Genomic DNA, 19,210 nt, shown 5'->3' with positions numbered 1-19,210 from the left:
ATGTGCCTTTGGGGACCATGAAAGTTAAGTTAAATCTATATCTTTCTTTTATTCCTTGATTTTTTATTATTATTTGTAATACTACTCTTATTATTGTTTCCTTTATTACTGGCCGGCACACGTATACGCAAACACAAACACACACACACACACACACGCACATATATAAATATAAATATATATACACGTACACAAGCTCATGTGTGCAAATGGCCATTTCACGCATTTTACTTCTTCGATGCCTTCGCGGCGGCCTTGGTGACCTTGCCGCCACCGCCTTCCTTCTTGGTCACCGCCTTGATGATACCGACGGCGACGGTCTGGCGCATGTCACGCACGGCAAAGCGGCCGAGAGGAGCGTAGTCGTTGAACACCTCCACGCACATGGGCTTCTGTGGCACCATGCGCACGATGGCGGCATCACCCGACTTGATGGCCTTGGGGTTCTTCTCCAGCTCCTTACCAGAGCGGCGGTCAATCTTGGACTCGATTTCAGCGAACTTGCACGCAATGTGGCAGGTGTGGCAATCGAGCACAGGCGCGTAGCCGTTACCGATCTGACCAGGGTGGTTCAGGATGATCACCTGCGCCGTGAAGTCAGCCGCCTCCTTCGGGGGTCGTTCTTGGAGTTACCGCAGACGTTACCACGACGGATGTCCTTCACGGACACGTTCTTCACGTTGAAACCGACGTTGTCGCCGGGCGTGGCCTCGGCCAGCTGCTCGTGGTGCATCTCGATCGACTTCACCTCAGTCGTCACGTTGGCGGGGGCGAAGGTCACCACATCACCGGGCCTCATCACACCAGTCTCAACACGGCCCACGGGCACCGTACCGATACCGCCGATCTTGTACACGTCCTGCAGCGGCAGACGCAGGGGCTTGTCGCTAGGGCGCACTGGGGGCTCGAGCATGTCGAGGGCCTCCAGCAGCGTGGGTCCCTTGTACCATGGCATCTTGTCCGACTTCTCGATCATGTTGTCGCCCTGCCAGCCAGAGATGGGGATGAAGCGCACCTTCTCCACGTTGTAGCCGACCTTCTTCAGGTATGCCGACACCTCCTTCACGATCTCATCATAGCGCTCCTGGGCGTAGTTCACAGTCTTGTCGTCCATCTTGTTGCAGCACACAACCATCTGCTTCACGCCAAGTGTGAAGGCAAGCAGCGCGTGCTCGCGGGTCTGACCGTCCTTCGAAATACCGGCCTCGAACTCACCCTGGGAAGAGGCAATGATGAGGATGGCTGCGTCAGCCTGTGATGTACCTGTAATCATGTTCTTGATGAAGTCACGATGTCCAGGGGCGTCAATGATCGTGAACACAGACTTGGGCGACTCAAACTTCCAGAGTGCAATGTCGATCGTGATACCGCGCTCACGCTCCGCCTTCAGCTTGTCGAGCACCCAGGCGTACTTGAAGGATGCCTTGCCAATTTCAGCAGCCTCCTTCTCGAACTTCTCAATCGTACGCTTGTCAATACCACCGCACTTGTAAATGAGGTGGCCAGTGGCCGTGGATTTGCCGGCATCGACGTGGCCGACGACCACAAGATTCATGTGTACCTTTTCCTTCCCCATAATGTTAGCTTGAAGTTACGCGAAAATAAGACTCTGTAAAATACACAACAGGAGATAATGAATGAAAATGAAGCATTATGATACAAATGTGTAGATTCAAAAACAAGTAATTAATTTTTTTTCCATAAAATGGTTTGAACCAATAGTGGTTATTGTGTTGAAATATCATTTCAAGTTCGTGTTATTTGTACGATTGTGTGATAGTTGCTGTTGCTGCTGCTTGTAATGACTTTTTTTTGTTTTTTACCTAATTGAGTGAAAATAAATGTTGTCTTTTTTTGCATCTTGTTTGCATCCTCTGTGCTATGGTATTTATGTCTTGCGTATATAAACATCCGTTTTAGTATTCAGTCCTTGTGGTTGCGTACGACTATTTGTCCTTTTCGTAGCTTTTGGGAGAGTTTCCCATTGCGTAAGATAGCAAAGTGCAAGACCACGACTGTTGCTATGACAGAAAAAAAGGCGCAGGCGCTAAGTGCCCTGTGTGGGTTGTAGGCACGGTGCTCATCCCAGTGGTAGTGAAGCTCTACATTGTCATGCGGTGTCTTTGAGTACTCCAAATCTACGCGAAATGTTGTAAGTTTGTTGAACGTTCCACCCTGATATCCAAAATAAAAGTGTACTACGGCTATAGAAGGTACTGCATCTCTTAGCACTGGTTCTTTCTGTGCGAATGGTGCTGTTCTTAGTGTCTGTTGTAATAGTGGCACCCATGCTGTGGATTTACCAAGACCACGCTCCAGCTGAAATCGCACAGCCACATCTCGGAGTGATTGTTGTGGGTTACGTGATGTGTTGTGTGCGTATTCAAAGAGCGAACGTGCGGGTAGATGGACACGGCGATTGATACCAAACCGCGGACAAAATTCAGGCGGTAGGGGACGAGTATAAAACTTTCCTCTTCCTGCTCTTCCTGCTGTAAGTCCATCGTTATTGTTATTATCTGCCATGTCTTCCGCCTCTTCCACGTCGTCACGGGCCACCATAAGATTTGGTGCCTCTCTCTCCAGTCGTAGATCAATAGTAACTGGGATAATTTCACCAAAGTTCCATGCATCCACACCGCAATTTGTGAAGATGAATAGAAGCAGTGAGAGCAATAACAACGTTAGTGGGCGGGGGTATAAAGACTTCATAAGAGATTATAACTATTTTATATTTTTCTATAAACTCTCCTTCGCCTACTTGTACGGCCTCTGAGTGTCTTTACAACTTTTTCTTTCTTTGTTTCTTATGATGATTTTCTTTTTTTTTCTTCTCTAAAGAGCTAAAGTGTGGCAAGGCACACTTGTGTTTCTGGACCGTTTCGCACTTCCCCACTGCTTGCGATGAAACCCACCTAAAGTAGTTTTTGCCAAAAAAAAAAGCATGAAGAGGGAGAGAAAGAGAGAGAAACCCATAGCAATATTACACCAGGACATATAAGGGGTTAAGTACTGCAATAGAAGTATAGTGGTTTTTATTGCTCTCTTTCTCTATCTATCCCTTTGGATATATAAATGTAGTTTCATGTATAACTAATCAATACATTTTTTCTTTGCGTTACGAGTGAATAAAGAGCTTTTGTCCTTCATTTTGTGATTTCTTACTTGCGATATCGCTGCTGATTGCCAAACGGGTGACATGTTGGGGTATTTTCAGCTGCTGCCGTAGTACTAGTGTACCCTGCGAAACGATTTCCAAAGACATTAGTTATACTCTGTTGTTTCACCTGCTGCAGTGATGCCATGAGCGGTTGTTTAACCCCAATACAAACTCTTTTCACCATTGGGTATGTAAGGGCGAGTATCAGCAACTGCAGTGGCAACATTCCAGCCGCAATGTTATGCCCTGTGTGTATTGCTGTGAGTGTTCCAGCGTCTATGTGATGACCAGCAATTGTGTACCCCTCCACATGTTGCCCGCCATTCCAGTCTACAAGATCTGCGAGTAGTGCCGTACATCCATTGCTGTTGCGCATTAGTGCCTCTATGTCGCCTACAGTTATTCTCTCACGCACCAGCAGCCACGCAAAGAAGGTAGTGCAACTTCCTTCAAGAAAGAATTGATATGTTGCAAGCGGCATCGCGTTTGCCTTTAACCATGCAAATGTTTTGGATGAGCACCACGAGGAGGGATACCACCATAACGATTTCTTATCATTATTATTGTTAAAGCTATTGCGGTTAATATTAGTACCGCGTGCATGTACCTTGCCACCGCGTTGGTAGGAATATGTGCCAGGACGAGTTGCCGAGCCACGCAAACCACGGGCTACATCTGCTAATGTTCGGCGCCTCCACATCAGCCACAGTCAGTATTCTACTATAGAATACAAAGATGAATAACAACAAGAACAAGAACCAAAAGCCAAAAAAGAAAAAAACAAAAAAAAAAAAAAACATAAATAATTATTATAAAGAGTAGCATGGTAATCAAAATAAACACACATGCCTAAGGTTATTTTATTCATCAGAGAAAAAATGAAATCATCTTTACATATATATATATATAAATATACCTTGGATTAAGTTCATTTTTATACACTTTTTTCCTTCAGTGACATTTACACGTTGTTGTTGTTGTTGTTTTTTTTAAGTTTTTCTTTAACCTTTTCTTTTCTTCTCCACTTCTTCCTCTTTCCTATCCGTCCTTTTGCTGTTAGAGGTGAAGGCCGCAGTGTAGCGGGTATTCATTAAAGCTACTGCTCTATCCACTTGAGCAAGCGTCACACGGTGTGGAATGGTTTCAACAAGACTATCCTTCGTGTTATGATCGTTATTGCTACTATTACCATTCCCCACCACCGCCGTACAATCACTTGAAATGAGAGAGAGAATGTCAAAATAACGTCTATCTGCAGTATTACTACACTCATCCTCATCCTCCTTATCATCATTCTCTGTCTGGGCTTGCTCATCCTCTTCACTTTCCTCTTGTCGCTTCTCTCCTTCCTCCTCTCCTTGCAGGATCTTTTCACACGCCTCCCGCATCTCTGCATCCACGGTGTTTAAGCCAAACACCAAAAGCCGCAGTGTGGCATGTGCAGCCGCATCGCTGTTTGCCCGCTCCGCCACCGCCCGCACGAGACCAACACCGTCAACTCCACAAGCCTCAAGGCCAAACTCCACCACAAGTCGTGCCACACATTCATGGGAATGTGCCATATAGCATACAGAATCACGAGTACGTGCTGGGCGGAGATAAATGTGATCATTAAAGACTAGTAGTGGGGCACCACGTCGGCGTTCTAACGCACTTGTGGGCGGAAGAGCATTATCGACAAATGTCACAACACGATCATACGCTGCCAGAATACATTCACCACGTTTCATACTGGGTGATCGCCATGACATAACGCCATGTATTGTTACCGTGTAAAATGTTGGCTTACGTGCATACATACTGCTGGAAAAGGCAGCAGAAGGGGATGATGAAGAAGAAGATTCCATCTCCATTCGTTTTTTCTTACTTCCTTGTTTTTGTTTTGCGTTTTCTTTTTGTTTGTTTTGCTCGTTCTGGTGTTCTGATTCCTTGGAAGCTACGGGTTTTGTGGCTGCATTTTTCATTGTGGTGTCAGTTATCTTTGATATCGAGACCACTGCTCCACCGAGATGATGGCAAACCTGCAATTGCTGTGGATATATACTGTACTTGTATGCTGTATAGCAGTTTAGTGAACCACGTGCAAATCGGTGCAATACAGATCGTCCTAATAACAAATTACGACTATTACCTTTCATAGCTACATCAAAGACACGAAGGTCTCTCACATCAACTGGTGATAATCGCATACCAGTGTAACTGTTATCAAATTCCACTTCTGTAGCAAGCTGCATAGTCTCTGGATTAAAGAATGAGAGTTCATCATGTAAAGTCATGGTAAACATAGCTGAGGGATGTAAGTAGCGGTGATGAAAGTTATCCTCATCGAGTTCTTCCTCTGGAGGTAATGTAAATTCATCTTCTTTTTCTTCCTTACTTTTTATTTGCGTCTCAGTTTTTTGTCTTTTTAAAGCAAGACGCCTTTGCTGTTGTAATTCCTTTTCTACTTCTGCCACCGTCCACGGCACACGACGTGTTTCCCATATATACAGAAACCTTGCAAGGTTATCCATAACAGCATCCAATTCTTCACCACTAAGTACCCGACGGCTTGTCGCGTCTACCACATTATTATTATTATTATTATTATTATTACCACTGCTAGTCTTAGTACCACTAGTATTAGTATTAGTAGCAAGACGGAATGTATCAGAAAGTATTGTCGGGTATGGCATTGAAAGTGGTGGTCGACGTATGGCTTTACCATCGAGACTCGTAAGTTTTGGTAGTGACATCCGCACCTGTTCACGATAATCTGGCTTACGTGTGATGGGGTTTCCTTCGAGTGAGAGACGCAACAGTCGTTCGGAGAAGTGTGCACGAAGGGCAAAGAGAAAACGAAGATTCATGAGTCTGTTATCACCTAAGTCAAGTGACAACAATGTGGTTTCCTGCCGTTGCTTACGAAGCGCACCAACAAGTGCATCTGCAGATGTCATATCACATCGACGTAATGTAAGAGAACGCAAAACTACTTTATTATGATGGCTATTCTCCCCTTTTTGCATATTCTCTTCATTTATTAGTTTTAGTGTCCATAGAATGGCTTCCACCAACTCATGTGCGCAGGCAGTTGTGCTAATATCCACTTGCTTCTCCGTCAGAAGGCATGGGATAATGCCATTTCCACTGTTATCGCTACTGCTAGTCTTTTTGTTAGGTTTGTGATTGTTTTTGTTATGATGATGATGATGACGATTATTACTATTATTACTATTATTATTATTATTATTGGTACCACTACCGATAAAGTGTGCAAGTGTCTCTGGTAAGATGACAGTCTCCTCTGGGTGTTGTGAGATGTACGCCACAATGTGGGGAATAGATGATAGATCCACCACTCCCAGCGTCGGACGACACACCGTAACATACACCAACTGCTGTTCCTCCGCCTCCACACGTGCATTCACTTCACTTTCACTTTCTTCATTCTCCAGCAGATCTTCCTCCATGCGGCGCCGCACATCACAGACAACTTTTTGTGGAATATGAAAGGAACGTTGCCACATTAAACACACCACACACTTTTGTAATGGTGTGAGGCCGTTAAACACCCGCCGCCGTCTCGCCTCCGCCGCCGCGAATCCCTTTCTCCGTCCACCCAACAATTGTTGTTTTTCTTTTTCTTGTTGTTTCCCAGTTTTTGCATCCATACGTCTCTGTTGACGCAGTATGGCGTGTATATCGCGTTGATGTGAATATGGACAGCGACGCCATCGCAGTTCCGCCATTCGCTCCGCCGTGGTCGCATCAAGACTCCACTGCACATACGGCGGTGTGCGCCGCAACTCTGCAATAATACTATCCAATGTTGGTGTGGCATCTGGCAGTAATTCACACTGCAGGGTGTGCATCTCTGTTGCGGTGCGTATTAATTGCTGTTCGTGTTCGGCTGCTAAAGTGGCCCGCAGTTGTTCTTCACGCTGGTGGGCACGACAGCGATTACTGCGCCGTAGTGCAGGACACAGTACAGTGCGTAGAGAAGTTTCATCTCGACGTTGGCCCAACACACGCGAACGACGCGTGTATCCAGCAGTACTCGACAGCATTATTAACTCCCAACGCACTCGCCGGGTACTGGTATTTACATTGCCGATAATCACACAGTAAATGTTGTACGTACATAATTGAATTAAAGAAAAAAAGACAAGGGAAAAGAAAAAAGTAAGAAAGAAAGAAAAAGTGGACTCTAAGGCAGTACAAACTATGCGTCAACCCCACCACAACCCACCTTTTCCTTCTTCCAGTCCATAATGGTGGATATAAATACTTACGTATTCCAAACAATACGTAACAGTAGATATTAAAATGTATAAAAAGCAAACAACATCTGTTAAAAGAAAGAGAGAAATAAGAAAGAAAAACAACAAGACATTTCATCTCATGGAATTAATCGAGTGATACAAGCAAAGATACAGCAATGTCATAGCAATCAGACGCAGGTAAAACTTCATCAATAATTACACCGCAACGAGAACCCCGTGAAAGTGCTTCAGTGATCAGAGCCTTGGCTTCTTGCCGAAGTTGCTGCAACTCCTCCTCTTGCTGTTCTTGTTCGTGCTGATATTGCTCACCCACAAGGCTAACAATGAGTGTACTACCGCTATGCATCTTTGATATGACATTTGCAAGTTGAACGCCCGTTGGCTCTTTTTTATCCGTGTAAGTTTTGTCGCCACCTCTCCTTTTCCTTCTTCTCCCACTTCCCCAGTTCACGGTGTAGCAACCAAGCATAAAGTATCGAGACTGCAAAGACTGTAGCGGTTCTGAGAGGACACCACGGTGTGGATGTGCAACAAGGCGTAATAAAGATGCAATATTTGTATCTGCGGTGGCAGCTGCTGCTGCTGAATCGGTGAGAGGAACATAACTAACATGAAATTGTTGTTCAGGTTCCAGACCGTACTCCACTGCGATCTGTGTTGCCACACGACTAAAGGTACAGTCCAACTCACTTACATCAATAATGGCTAGGGGATCGTTCTTGGTTGTAATGGGATTCTGGCCTAATTTTGGTTGTAGATCTTGTATCTCTTGTAGTATTTTTCGGTGTTCTTGTTGCAGTTCTTCTTCTTCCTGTTTTCTTTGTTGTTCCTGCTGTAGACTCTGCAGTTGACTTATTAATAGATGGGAAAACGCTTCCCGAGCTGCGCGTAAAACCCGAAGACCTGTTGTTTCTGGAGTTGGAAACACCACCCCATTTTCCATAATAAGATGACCATTTTCTTTATCTTCTTTTAGTTCCGTCGGTTGTTTTTCGTTTTCTTCTTGTGTGCTAAAAGACCACTTAGCGAGTACGTCATTCTCACTTTCACCTTTAGTTAAATCCGGCAACGAAACTGTCATTTTCTTTGCTTCTCGCACATCCTCCGCAAGTGAGGCGAGGGCACTCTCCATTGCCGCCGTAATGATCTTCACATCATCTGACAAAGTACTTCTACTGTATTGCATTCCCTTCTCATTATGTTTATACTTCTCCTTGTCAATAGTGTTCAGTCTAATAAGTCTTGCTGTTGTGCCGTACATCTCCAGTCGTGTACCGCGCGGGAGACCATCCGCATGTCCGTCTGCCAACACACAGACATTCGTGTTACTATCCCACCGCAGTGCGAGAAGCCGCCATCGCAGCAATAGTGAATATTGTAACAGCGATGACAGTGTTGTAGATGTCGTTCCTGTGCTGCACCTTAATAAACTCGTATAGCGTAACATGCAATGCCCGTTTCCCCACCACACCCTTCAAATTAGCATAATAAGAAAGAAAAAGAAAAGAAAAAGTGCAAATGCAGGTACTTTTCCTAATCCCTTATGGATCGTAAAGTTTATTATTATTATTATTATTATTATTATTATTATTATTATTATTATTATTATTATTATTATTATTATTATTATTATTATTTATCCGACTTCCATAGTATGGGAGATTGGGAAAGAAAGACTACACACAAGTAGTTAAATATAAGGGCAAACAAAAATAACACTATAAACAAATAAAAGACATCGTAAATAATAATAAAAAAGAATGTAGGTTGTGGATGCTTTTTTCTTGGATGTACCATCTGATGGTTCTCGCCCCTCTAATATCATTTCCTCTTGTGTGCCGCTTTTTATAAATGTCGAATAAAATGACTCAATAATAATAATAATAATAATAATAATAATAATAATAATAATAATAATAATAATAATAATAATAACTAAGTAGAGAAGCAAAACGATGGCATCAATGAGTTAGAGTGCGCATCCCTAAATGATGTTTTCATCCCCACTGCTGCTCGGAATAATAGACGGAAAGCAAAAGTATGACAATGACAAATGCAGTAAAGCAGTGAGAATTGCTTGCTAGAGGAGAGGAGACCAAATGTATTATTTACAATAATAAAAAAGGATAGTAAACAAGAGATAGCAAAATGCAAAAAGAAAAGGAAAACTCTGTTCTTTGCAGGATTTTTTTTCCTTGTTTATTTTTTCCAGATGTTTTTTTTCTCCCCTTTTCCTTTGTTTTTCTTTTTCTTTTTTTCCGTTCTGACCCCTGCTTCATTCTATCTTCCTCTTCTCCATGCCACTGTGATAATGTTGAGTTGTTCTCTTATATGTGTACAGTTGCTGCTGTTGTTTTGTTTTATTTTCTCTCCCTCTATAGTACGTTGGTCTGTGTCTGTAGACCGTTGAGTAGCCGCTGGGCGACGGTCTTGAGGTTCGCACTGCAGTTCTCTTCCCCCACAAGGCGCAGCAGCAACTGCGGGAAGCCGCGGGACTCCACAACGCGCCCCGGCTCCTTCGCGTGGGCGAAAAGGACCTCCAGCAGCCACAACGCGACGAGAACTTCCGGCCACTTCCGCCGGGCCGCCGCCGCCGCCGCCCGCTCGACAACTGTGGCGACGAGGGCGTTATTGGCGGCGAGGGCGGCTGCGACGGCGTCATCTTCGCAGATCGTGTGGAGGACTTTGAGTACATCGTCCTCGCGGCCGTCGGCGGTGGCGTGCAGGTTGAGGACGGTGTGGGCGAGGAGGGGAAGACTGCAGCGGGTGTCCCGCAGAAACCCCGCGGCCCGCTGCGAGGCGCGTTGGAGAAGTGGCAGACATTTTAAAAGTGCCATTCGCGTGGGGGGGTCAATAGCGGCGTCAGAGGCAACGATGAGAAATGTGCCGGCGATGCTCTTGCCGCAGAGATTGAGACACTTGAGGTTGTGACGTCTGGCGTAGTCAATGTATTGCAGAAGTAGAAGGATCGCATTAGAGCACAGATGGCGACTCGCCTCCTGCAGTGCGAGAAGCCAACGTTCCTCACCCTGCCTTGTATTGCACACACCAACACTATTATTATTATTATTGTTATTATTACTGTTTACACCGCCGTGAGTTAGATTAACACGCACACCACCATCCTCAGCAGCAGTAGCATTAGTACTACTCGCCGTAGGGGTAGTCATACTAGTAGTATTAGCAGTAGTACCAATCACACCAACAGCAGCAGCAGCAGCCGTAGTAGTAGTAGTAGTCGTAGTAGTAGATGGACACACAGACGCAGATTCAGCTAATACTACAGATGTATTACCAACCACACCAACAGCACCAGCCGTACTAGTAGTACTAGTAGTAGTAGTAGTATTACCATTTGTAATACTACCAGTGTTATTAGTAGTAGTATTGTTATTAGCATTACCACCAACAACAGTACGAGCACCTACTTCCGCTCTTACACTTCCAGTTTCACCGGCTGTAACTGATAGAGTGGTTGATGATTCTACACCCTCTGCATTCTGTAGGGCAGCTGCAGAGGGTCCCATAATAATACATTCATTCCCATTTTTTTTAAATACTTGCAGAAGCATTTCAAATAATTTATCTACATTAGTCCAACCAATAGCAGGTTCTTTTTCCTCCTGAAAGGCTTTGCAGCAAATATCTTCAATTATACGTTGTACAGCATAAAAGGCTTTATCACTAACAAAACGGTTTTGAGAAATAAAACGGCGGTATGTAATTTTACTGGCTTCTACAGGGAGAACCTCTTGTGAAAGAGAATTTGTATAGGTCCCTTCATCTTCGTCTCCTCCAACTAGAAGATTTCGTAATGCATCAATACAAGGGATCGCAATATTACCTTCGGTACATTGTAAGAGAAAATAAAGGGCACCGGGGTGTGTTGGGGCATACTGTGGTACCCTCGGATCCTGCCGCTCACAACAACTGACAAAAAGTGAACAAAGTGAATCTACTTTACCAAGAACATCAAGTCGCTCATTATCCCATAGATCTGTATCACCAAGTTGACTAAGAAAGCAACTTGGTTCCATATGTCCTCGCTGTGAAGCAAAGGCAAAACTGCGAATAATTTGAAAAGACGCATCAGCTGTAACCTTTGGTAATACTGCAACAACTTTTTTTAAACAACCAGCACGTAACCACTGCTCACGTTGTTCCGCTCTCTCATGAAAGAGATTACTCTCCACCCAACGCGCAATCGCCGTCGAGTTGCTAACTTGATCTACATTAATATCCGCTGTCTGCGCATTAGCTAATGTTTCGAGAATATTTTCCGCTACAAAACCACCAAACCATGGTAGACGCAAAAGTGCCGCCGCGCTCATACGTTTTGTTCGGTCTCTATTAAGGCAGTGCGTGAGAAAAGTTCTACACTCTTCTGAGAGTTCCATGGTTGGCATTGGTACTTCATCAGACTCTGCAATATGATACAGGGCATTCACCGGGGCACGATCATAAAAAGGAGGGTTTCCTGTCAAAAGTTCGATACAAAGACAACCAAGCGACCAAATATCACTACTCTCATTCTGTGGTTCACCACGTATAGTCTCAGGCGCCATCCAGTACACAGAACCCACCATGCCTTCCTCTCCAGCAACTGCCGCAGCTGTAGCCAGAGAAACAGCCCTATTCTGAGGTTCATCCTCACCACCACTACTATCATTCTCATCACCCCGCATAAATCCATGTGGCATGGCCAAACCAAAATCTGATAATTTTACTATGTCTCCTGTACCAAGAAGCACATTAGCACACTTAAGATCTCTATGCAAGAATTTATTTTCGTGAATGTATGCAAGACCAGATGTTATTTGAAACATTAAACGTGCTACCTCTCGTTCTCCATAGTGTCCATTTCGCTTAAGTTGCTGTAGTAAAGATCCTCCAGGTGCGTACTCTGTGACAATGATAAAATCTTTACCCGATCTTGTATGATCAATATAACGAATAATATACGGATGTTCAAGAGAACTTATAATAGCGACTTCCTTTCGCCACGTCGCCATTACAGTATCATCACGGGCTGTCATTTTTTTAACTGCAACAATAGCACCTGTACTTCGATCAATGGCACTGTGTACTACAGCATTCCCACCCTTGCCAATAAGATCTTGTAGCTGATAGGTGGAGTACCTTCCCTTTACAATATCATTCGCTCGCATTCTGAACAACCACCACCTATAGCACTATTGTTTTGTTTTTAATACTACCACTAATACTAGCAACTTACTTCTACTGGTACCAGTCCTTCTTCTAGTACTGTTTTTATTTCCTGTAGAGATTTTTCCAATTGCAACTTTAATGCGGCTTGGTCTCTTCCTTTTTTTTTTCTAGTCCGTGTACGTGCGTGAGTTTACCGAGGTCCCCTTCAACAGACAAAATGCTGAGAAAGAGAACCAAAAATATAGAGAAAAAAAACCACACGTTATGAACAGACTATGTAGAAGTACATTGGAGAAACCACACACGAACAAAAAAAAAAAAAAGGGAGAGAAACAACTCTAAAGTAAAAAAAAAAAATGAGATCAACAGAACATGAAAACGAACAAAAATAATATCAAAAAACACTTAGTTGATTGTATTCCAGAGATACAATACACCCCTATATATATATATATATCAGCTGTCATACCCATGGACGCGAATCCACACGTCAACACATGCACTCTCTGGGTTGTCACTTCATCCATTCATACAAAAACCATAATATACTATACAGTCTCTTTTCTCACTTCACTATAAAAATGATGAATAAATTTCTTTCTTTCGTTTTCTTTGTTCTCTTTTACGATGCGATATCGTGCCGTACTCGCTGTCTACCACTCTTTGATCTTGAACGTAGCGCCTCGTGTAGCGGTTGGTGACCCTTAATGACCTCTACATCCTGTCCTGCTTCTGTTAACAGTTTGATTACACTACTTAACACCGCAACATCAATACCGAGATCGCAATCAAGGGCGAATTTACTTACACGATTCACTGTATCCGCATCCCCAGCACGTGCTGCACGCTCCATGATTGGCAACAACATCTCCACCTCCACTCGCAGCCCTGTGTGTGAAGTAGCTTTGTACAGAAACTCCATTGCTTCATCAATACTGTCAGCGAGTACGGCTTGTCGAATAAGCACACGGAAAGTAAAAGCATTCGGTGTTACACCATTCTCTAACATTGCTTCATACACCGCACGCTGCAGTGATGCCCCGCGCTGCGCTGATAAACCCACAAGGAGACAATTATATGTATTAGTGCGTGGCTGCACACCCCACTCTGTGATGTAGTTAGACACTAACGTCATGGCTCGCCGATCCTCTCCAAGTTTCGCAGCGGCAAGTACAAGGAGATCAAGGGAATGCACAGAAACTGTTTGACCACGATCGCGTCGTCGACGTAGATGCAAGAGTACGCGGTCTAGCAATATGGTGGAGCTCACAGCATCTGCCAATGCCATCATAAAGTGACGATCCATCACATGACGTAAACAGTCTACGGTGTACTTTTTAAATGGATCAGTTAGTTCCAAGTGACCTTTTCTCGCCATAAGTTCAAGGAGATCAAACGCTTTTTCTAACTCCAAAGCCTGCGCTAAACACCATACAACAAGACTAAGAACATCTGCCGTTTTGGTCATAACGTGTCGATCCATCATAGCTAAAACCTTTGCCGCAGTCCCAGCATCGGCACATTTAGCACAACGTTGTAGGAGTTCTGCCACATGCTGTTTTTGAACAAATTGAACAAAAGAAGCTTTATCAAGGACACAACGCAGTTCTAATTCAAGCATAAGCCAAAGAACATATTCTGGTGGATAATCATTTGTATTACGGAGCCACTGTTCCATCAATTGCGCTAGCAGACGTTTGTCTGCTACACTACTTCCATGACGAAGTGCTTCACGCGTGACGTCCACTACAAATGAGGCATCTGGTGATGAAGGTACAACATATAATAAAAGTGATTGAATTGTACACGGTAACGGCTGCAACGATGGGTCTTGACGCATATCACTCCAAAGAGCAATAGGATCTACACCCATACGTATATGTAGTTCGATGAGATAGTGGTACGTCAGAGCATTTGGAGAAGCACCAGCTATTTTCATCTGGTTCAAAATAAACATAACCTCTTCAGTAGAAAAATTCTTTCGCTGGGTGAGCACTTCCAAATAGGAATTGAAGAAACTAGTATTAAGCAAAGAGAAAGGCCGACTACAATCGATATTACGACCAATATCACTAGAAGCGCTGTCACCAGTATTTCTTGGTACTAATGTGCCTTTTAATGGCGGTCTAAAATCCCTCAATCCAATGGCAAAGACTTCCCGAACACGATCCATTCGTCCCAGAGCTGTAAAGGTACGCATAAGACATAACAACAAGTCTCGCGCCTGTCCAGCACCACCAGCAAATTCAATCAGCGACATGCGATCAGCGTGGAAAGAACTCTCGTAAAAGCGCACAACGGCATCAAGTTTCTTATTCTCCATACACTCAATTACATAAGCGAGTGGTGATAGCTTACTGGAGGAAAAATTCTCAGAGAAAGAGTTGACCGTTGGAGCGGCGCCCACACTGTTTGATAAAATTCGCATAGTTATATGAAATAAAAACGGGGCCTTACAAAGAAAGCATCTATGCAACATTATTAATTCCAAAAGAACGACTAGTCACTTCCTATACCGCAGAAAAACAAAGACGAAAAAAAGAAAAAAAAGAAAGAAAATTGAAAAAAGGCAGAATAGAATCAAAGGTTTGAAAATACGTCAAAAAATTAAAAAAAATCAATATCCTGTTTACATTTACCCCAACCATAGAAAAAAAAGGTTAAAAAAACTTGTACGACATAATCTTTTTCTTTCTCGTATACATTCCGAAAACAAAAAAAAAGCCTACGAAAAACAAAAGAATCTTTCACATACGCACAGCTCATACCACGTCCTCTTCACAAAAAAAAAAAAATCTATTATCCACTACACAAGCCCAGTAAAACAAAAAGAAAAAACTTTTTCAAACCCTCACACAAAGAAACACACATTTCAGGAGAAAAATGCAGAACATAACAGAAAAAAAACTTAACAAATCAAAAACAGTAATTTTCGGACTACCGAAATCACCCAAGAAAAACGACATGGAATACCACAACGGAAATAACTAAGAATACCATAAAAAAAAAATCAAACAAAGACAGCGAAACAAACAAAAAAAAAAAAAAAAAAAACGTTCCTAATGCACATTCATATCACTAGATCTAAAACACCCTAACGCCTCTCCAAAAAAGAAAGAGATCGCCGCACCAATTATGTACAAGAAAAGATATCAGCAACAAACACATCAATTTGAAGACATTTGACGGTCAATGTCACATCAATCATTTAAAGATAAAATACATCAAAGAAAAAAAATTAATTACTTGTCATTGACAACCAGTGCAGAGATGAAAGCGGCACCGATACCGCTGCCGTCCTTGGCGAGTTCCGCCCTCACGTCACACTCAGGGCCGAGGATGCGGTTCATGTTATCCTGGAACAGGCGGCGGAATGAGGGAAGCTTCTCAAACACCGAACCGTCGACGGCAACCGTAGCACGGCCTTGTGTATGTGCCTTTATAAGCGGGGCGCTGCAGAACATAGCAGCAACCTGTGCCGCGCGTCCACGAACCAGGCGACACACATCGCGGATCACACGCAGATCGGCAGTCTCACGCACATCAACACCGAAAAGTCGGCAGATCATACCGCGCGTGAACTGCAGACCAGGCATGCGGTCGGCAGAGACCATGCCCATGAACTTCGTCTCGAAGCTCCACGGCTTGGCCATTGCAGTCGCGAGGCTGCTGGGCAGGCAGTTCAGGTGGGCAAGGTGCACAATCACACGGCGGGCGACATCCCCCAGATACATGCCGGCAACCAACTTCTCCTGCGCCTGATGTCCACGGTTCAGTGAAGCAGCGTCCATCTCCTCGTCGTACGCGGAAATCGGAAGCACGAACTTGTACTTGGAGTCGAAGTTACCACATTCCATGTTGATTGGTGTCTGGGCCGCACCGCGGGCAACCACGGCGGGGTCCTTCTTCACGGAGGCAGCCGTCTCAAAGTAGCACGCATTGGAACCAGTGCCAAGGATCACGCCGACCTGCGCGTCGGGATCCTCAAAGTAGCGTGTGATGAGCGTGCCGACGGTGTCGTTGCAGAGCGCAACCACCTTCACCTTCACGTTTACGCGCTTCAGTGACGTCTGCAGAAGGTCTACCACATCCTTGCCCTCCACACCCTTCGTCGAGAATCCCTTAGTCCACTTGATCAGCAGCCCACGATCCACGCTCTTCTGGTCGGTGGGGAAGCTGAAGGTGAAGCCAAGCGGCACTGTGCGGTTCAGGTCCTCCGGCGCCTTGGTCTCCATCATCGTCTTCACGCTTCTGGCGATGAAGTCGAACAGGTCGGTCGCAGTTCCTTCCAGAGCCCTCTTCGGGATCACAAAGGAGGAGTCCACACGGTTCACCACCTTGCCCTCCTTGCACGACACACGCAGCACACGGAAGTTAGTGCCACCAAGGTCAAGTGCGTAGAACACACCCGTCGCCGATCTCGGCTTCGCCTTGTACACGTACGACGGCAGCATGCGAATCGTGCTCTCGCGACCCTCCAAGCCCTCAACCATTTCATGCAGCATGTACATCACAAGTTGATCGAGGTGATCCTTGCCCACCGTGAACTGGCATGCAAGGGACGCCATGGCAAGACGCTGCTTCACGTGGCGCATGGTCTCGCCATCACCCTCCTTGATGGCAATGTGTTGCAGCAGGTTGTTCAGACGATTTGACATGATTGTTATTTTTCTTTTGGTTGCTTGTTATATGTAGAGTAGTTGTGAGATTTCTACGGACAAAAGGCACAGTGTGGAGCAAAACAAGAGCGGCAAGAAGAACGTCAGCGCAAAAAATCCCAATAACCCCCCATTAAAAACCATTGCATAGCCACCCAATCACGCACACACACACACAAGGCACAAAGACGATTCTACAAGTAACACACCGTTTTTCAGATTACTAAGATCTCCGTTTTGATGACTATTTTTTCCTCCTTTTCAATTCCTGATTATTCCTCTTCATCTTAAACTACCACAAACACACACGAGATTCAGGAACACGCGGTAAGAGACAGTGAAGGTCAGATAACACGTTTCACCCCCTCCCCCCCCCAAAAAAAAATAAATAAATAAAGATAGAAGTAAATTCAAAAAAAAAAATTCATACCGAAAAAAAATTGTTTCAAGTACCAGTCTTCCAAGTGCGTTCGTGACTGCACCTCACAATCCTGCTGCCGCTCAATCATTTGTCATTGACAACCAGTGCAGAGATGAAAGCGGCACCGATACCGCTGCCGTCCTTGGCGAGTTCCGCCCTCACGTCACACTCAGGGCCGAGGATGCGGTTCATGTTATCCTGGAACAGGCGGCGGAATGAGGGAAGCTTCTCAAACACCGAACCGTCGACGGCAACCGTAGCACGGCCTTGTGTATGTGCCTTTATAAGCGGGGCGCTGCAGAACATAGCAGCAACCTGTGCCGCGCGTCCACGAACCAGGCGACACACATCGCGGATCACACGCAGATCGGCAGTCTCACGCACATCAACACCGAAAAGTCGGCAGATCATACCGCGCGTGAACTGCAGACCAGGCATGCGGTCGGCAGAGACCATGCCCATGAACTTCGTCTCGAAGCTCCACGGCTTGGCCATTGCAGTCGCGAGGCTGCTGGGCAGGCAGTTCAGGTGGGCAAGGTGCACAATCACACGGCGGGCGACATCCCCCAGATACATGCCGGCAACCAACTTCTCCTGCGCCTGATGTCCACGGTTCAGTGAAGCAGCGTCCATCTCCTCGTCGTACGCGGAAATCGGAAGCACGAACTTGTACTTGGAGTCGAAGTTACCACATTCCATGTTGATTGGTGTCTGGGCCGCACCGCGGGCAACCACGGCGGGGTCCTTCTTCACGGAGGCAGCCGTCTCAAAGTAGCACGCATTGGAACCAGTGCCAAGGATCACGCCGACCTGCGCGTCGGGATCCTCAAAGTAGCGTGTGATGAGCGTGCCGACGGTGTCGTTGCAGAGCGCAACCACCTTCACCTTCACGTTTACGCGCTTCAGTGACGTCTGCAGAAGGTCCACCACATCCTTGCCCTCCACACCTTTCGTCGAGAATCCCTTAGTCCACTTGATCAGCAGCCCACGATCCACGCTCTTCTGGTCGGTGGGGAAGCTGAAGGTGAAGCCAAGCGGCACTGTGCGGTTCAGGTCCTCCGGCGCCTTGGTCTCCATCATCGTCTTCACGCTTCTGGCGATGAAGTCGAACAGGTCGGTCGCAGTTCCTTCCAGAGCCCTCTTCGGGATCACAAAGGAGGAGTCCACACGGTTCACCACCTTGCCCTCCTTGCACGACACACGCAGCACACGGAAGTTAGTGCCACCAAGGTCAAGTGCGTAGAACACACCCGTCGCCGATCTCGGCTTCGCCTTGTACACGTACGACGGCAGCATGCGAATCGTGCTCTCGCGACCCTCCAAGCCCTCAACCATTTCATGCAGCATGTACATCACAAGTTGATCGAGGTGATCCTTGCCCACCGTGAACTGGCATGCAAGGGACGCCATGGCAAGACGCTGCTTCACGTGGCGCATGGTCTCGCCATCACCCTCCTTGATGGCAATGTGTTGCAGCAGGTTGTTCAGACGATTTGACATGATTGTTATTTTTCTTTTGTTTGTTTAACCTATGGTT

General features: G+C 45.4%; 9 protein-coding genes across 9 annotated transcripts; all 9 read right to left on the bottom strand.

Annotated features, from left to right (window-relative positions):
* Window positions 1-227: 227 nt before the first annotated feature.
* Window positions 228-1,576, bottom strand: LSM04_005241 (Translation elongation factor EFTu/EF1A; the record flags this gene model as incomplete). The annotated part of the gene is made up of 2 exons (XM_067334226.1): window positions 228-622; window positions 688-1,576. 2 exons carry the CDS (start codon window positions 1,574-1,576, stop codon window positions 228-230), a joined length of 1,284 nt encoding a protein of 427 aa, XP_067191359.1.
* Window positions 1,577-1,923: 347 nt separating this feature from the next.
* On the bottom strand, window positions 1,924-2,712 carry LSM04_003817 (uncharacterized protein; the record flags this gene model as incomplete). Its single annotated transcript, XM_067334225.1, has 1 exon — window positions 1,924-2,712. One exon carries the CDS (start codon window positions 2,710-2,712, stop codon window positions 1,924-1,926), a length of 789 nt encoding a protein of 262 aa, XP_067191349.1.
* A 449-nt stretch (window positions 2,713-3,161) lies between these two features.
* On the bottom strand, window positions 3,162-3,860 carry LSM04_000650 (uncharacterized protein; the record flags this gene model as incomplete). The annotated part of the gene is made up of 1 exon (XM_067334224.1): window positions 3,162-3,860. One exon carries the CDS (start codon window positions 3,858-3,860, stop codon window positions 3,162-3,164), a length of 699 nt encoding a protein of 232 aa, XP_067191336.1.
* Window positions 3,861-4,161: 301 nt separating this feature from the next.
* On the bottom strand, window positions 4,162-7,209 carry LSM04_007520 (uncharacterized protein; the record flags this gene model as incomplete). Its single annotated transcript, XM_067334222.1, has 1 exon — window positions 4,162-7,209. The coding sequence occupies one exon, from the start codon at window positions 7,207-7,209 to the stop codon at window positions 4,162-4,164; it is 3,048 nt and encodes a 1,015-aa protein (XP_067191364.1).
* Window positions 7,210-7,549: 340 nt separating this feature from the next.
* LSM04_009442 (uncharacterized protein) lies at window positions 7,550-8,872 on the bottom strand (the record flags this gene model as incomplete). The annotated part of the gene is made up of 1 exon (XM_067334221.1): window positions 7,550-8,872. The coding sequence occupies one exon, from the start codon at window positions 8,870-8,872 to the stop codon at window positions 7,550-7,552; it is 1,323 nt and encodes a 440-aa protein (XP_067191372.1).
* A 928-nt stretch (window positions 8,873-9,800) lies between these two features.
* On the bottom strand, window positions 9,801-12,593 carry LSM04_003225 (Protein kinase domain; the record flags this gene model as incomplete). The annotated part of the gene is made up of 1 exon (XM_067334220.1): window positions 9,801-12,593. The coding sequence occupies one exon, from the start codon at window positions 12,591-12,593 to the stop codon at window positions 9,801-9,803; it is 2,793 nt and encodes a 930-aa protein (XP_067191345.1).
* A 623-nt stretch (window positions 12,594-13,216) lies between these two features.
* Window positions 13,217-15,073, bottom strand: LSM04_007753 (Pentatricopeptide repeat; the record flags this gene model as incomplete). The annotated part of the gene is made up of 1 exon (XM_067334219.1): window positions 13,217-15,073. The coding sequence occupies one exon, from the start codon at window positions 15,071-15,073 to the stop codon at window positions 13,217-13,219; it is 1,857 nt and encodes a 618-aa protein (XP_067191365.1).
* Window positions 15,074-15,836: 763 nt separating this feature from the next.
* LSM04_004900 (Hexokinase) lies at window positions 15,837-17,252 on the bottom strand (the record flags this gene model as incomplete). Its single annotated transcript, XM_067334218.1, has 1 exon — window positions 15,837-17,252. The coding sequence occupies one exon, from the start codon at window positions 17,250-17,252 to the stop codon at window positions 15,837-15,839; it is 1,416 nt and encodes a 471-aa protein (XP_067191356.1).
* Window positions 17,253-17,757: 505 nt separating this feature from the next.
* LSM04_005004 (Hexokinase) lies at window positions 17,758-19,173 on the bottom strand (the record flags this gene model as incomplete). Its single annotated transcript, XM_067334217.1, has 1 exon — window positions 17,758-19,173. The coding sequence occupies one exon, from the start codon at window positions 19,171-19,173 to the stop codon at window positions 17,758-17,760; it is 1,416 nt and encodes a 471-aa protein (XP_067191358.1).
* Window positions 19,174-19,210: the final 37 nt, after the last annotated feature.

Source organism: Trypanosoma melophagium (assembly GCF_022059095.1).
Source record: "Trypanosoma melophagium isolate St. Kilda chromosome Unknown ctg24segment0, whole genome shotgun sequence".
NCBI lineage: Eukaryota > Euglenozoa > Kinetoplastea > Trypanosomatida > Trypanosomatidae > Trypanosoma > Trypanosoma melophagium.
Note: the sequence above shows the minus strand (reverse complement) of the source record. Positions and strands in the feature narration are given on the sequence as shown.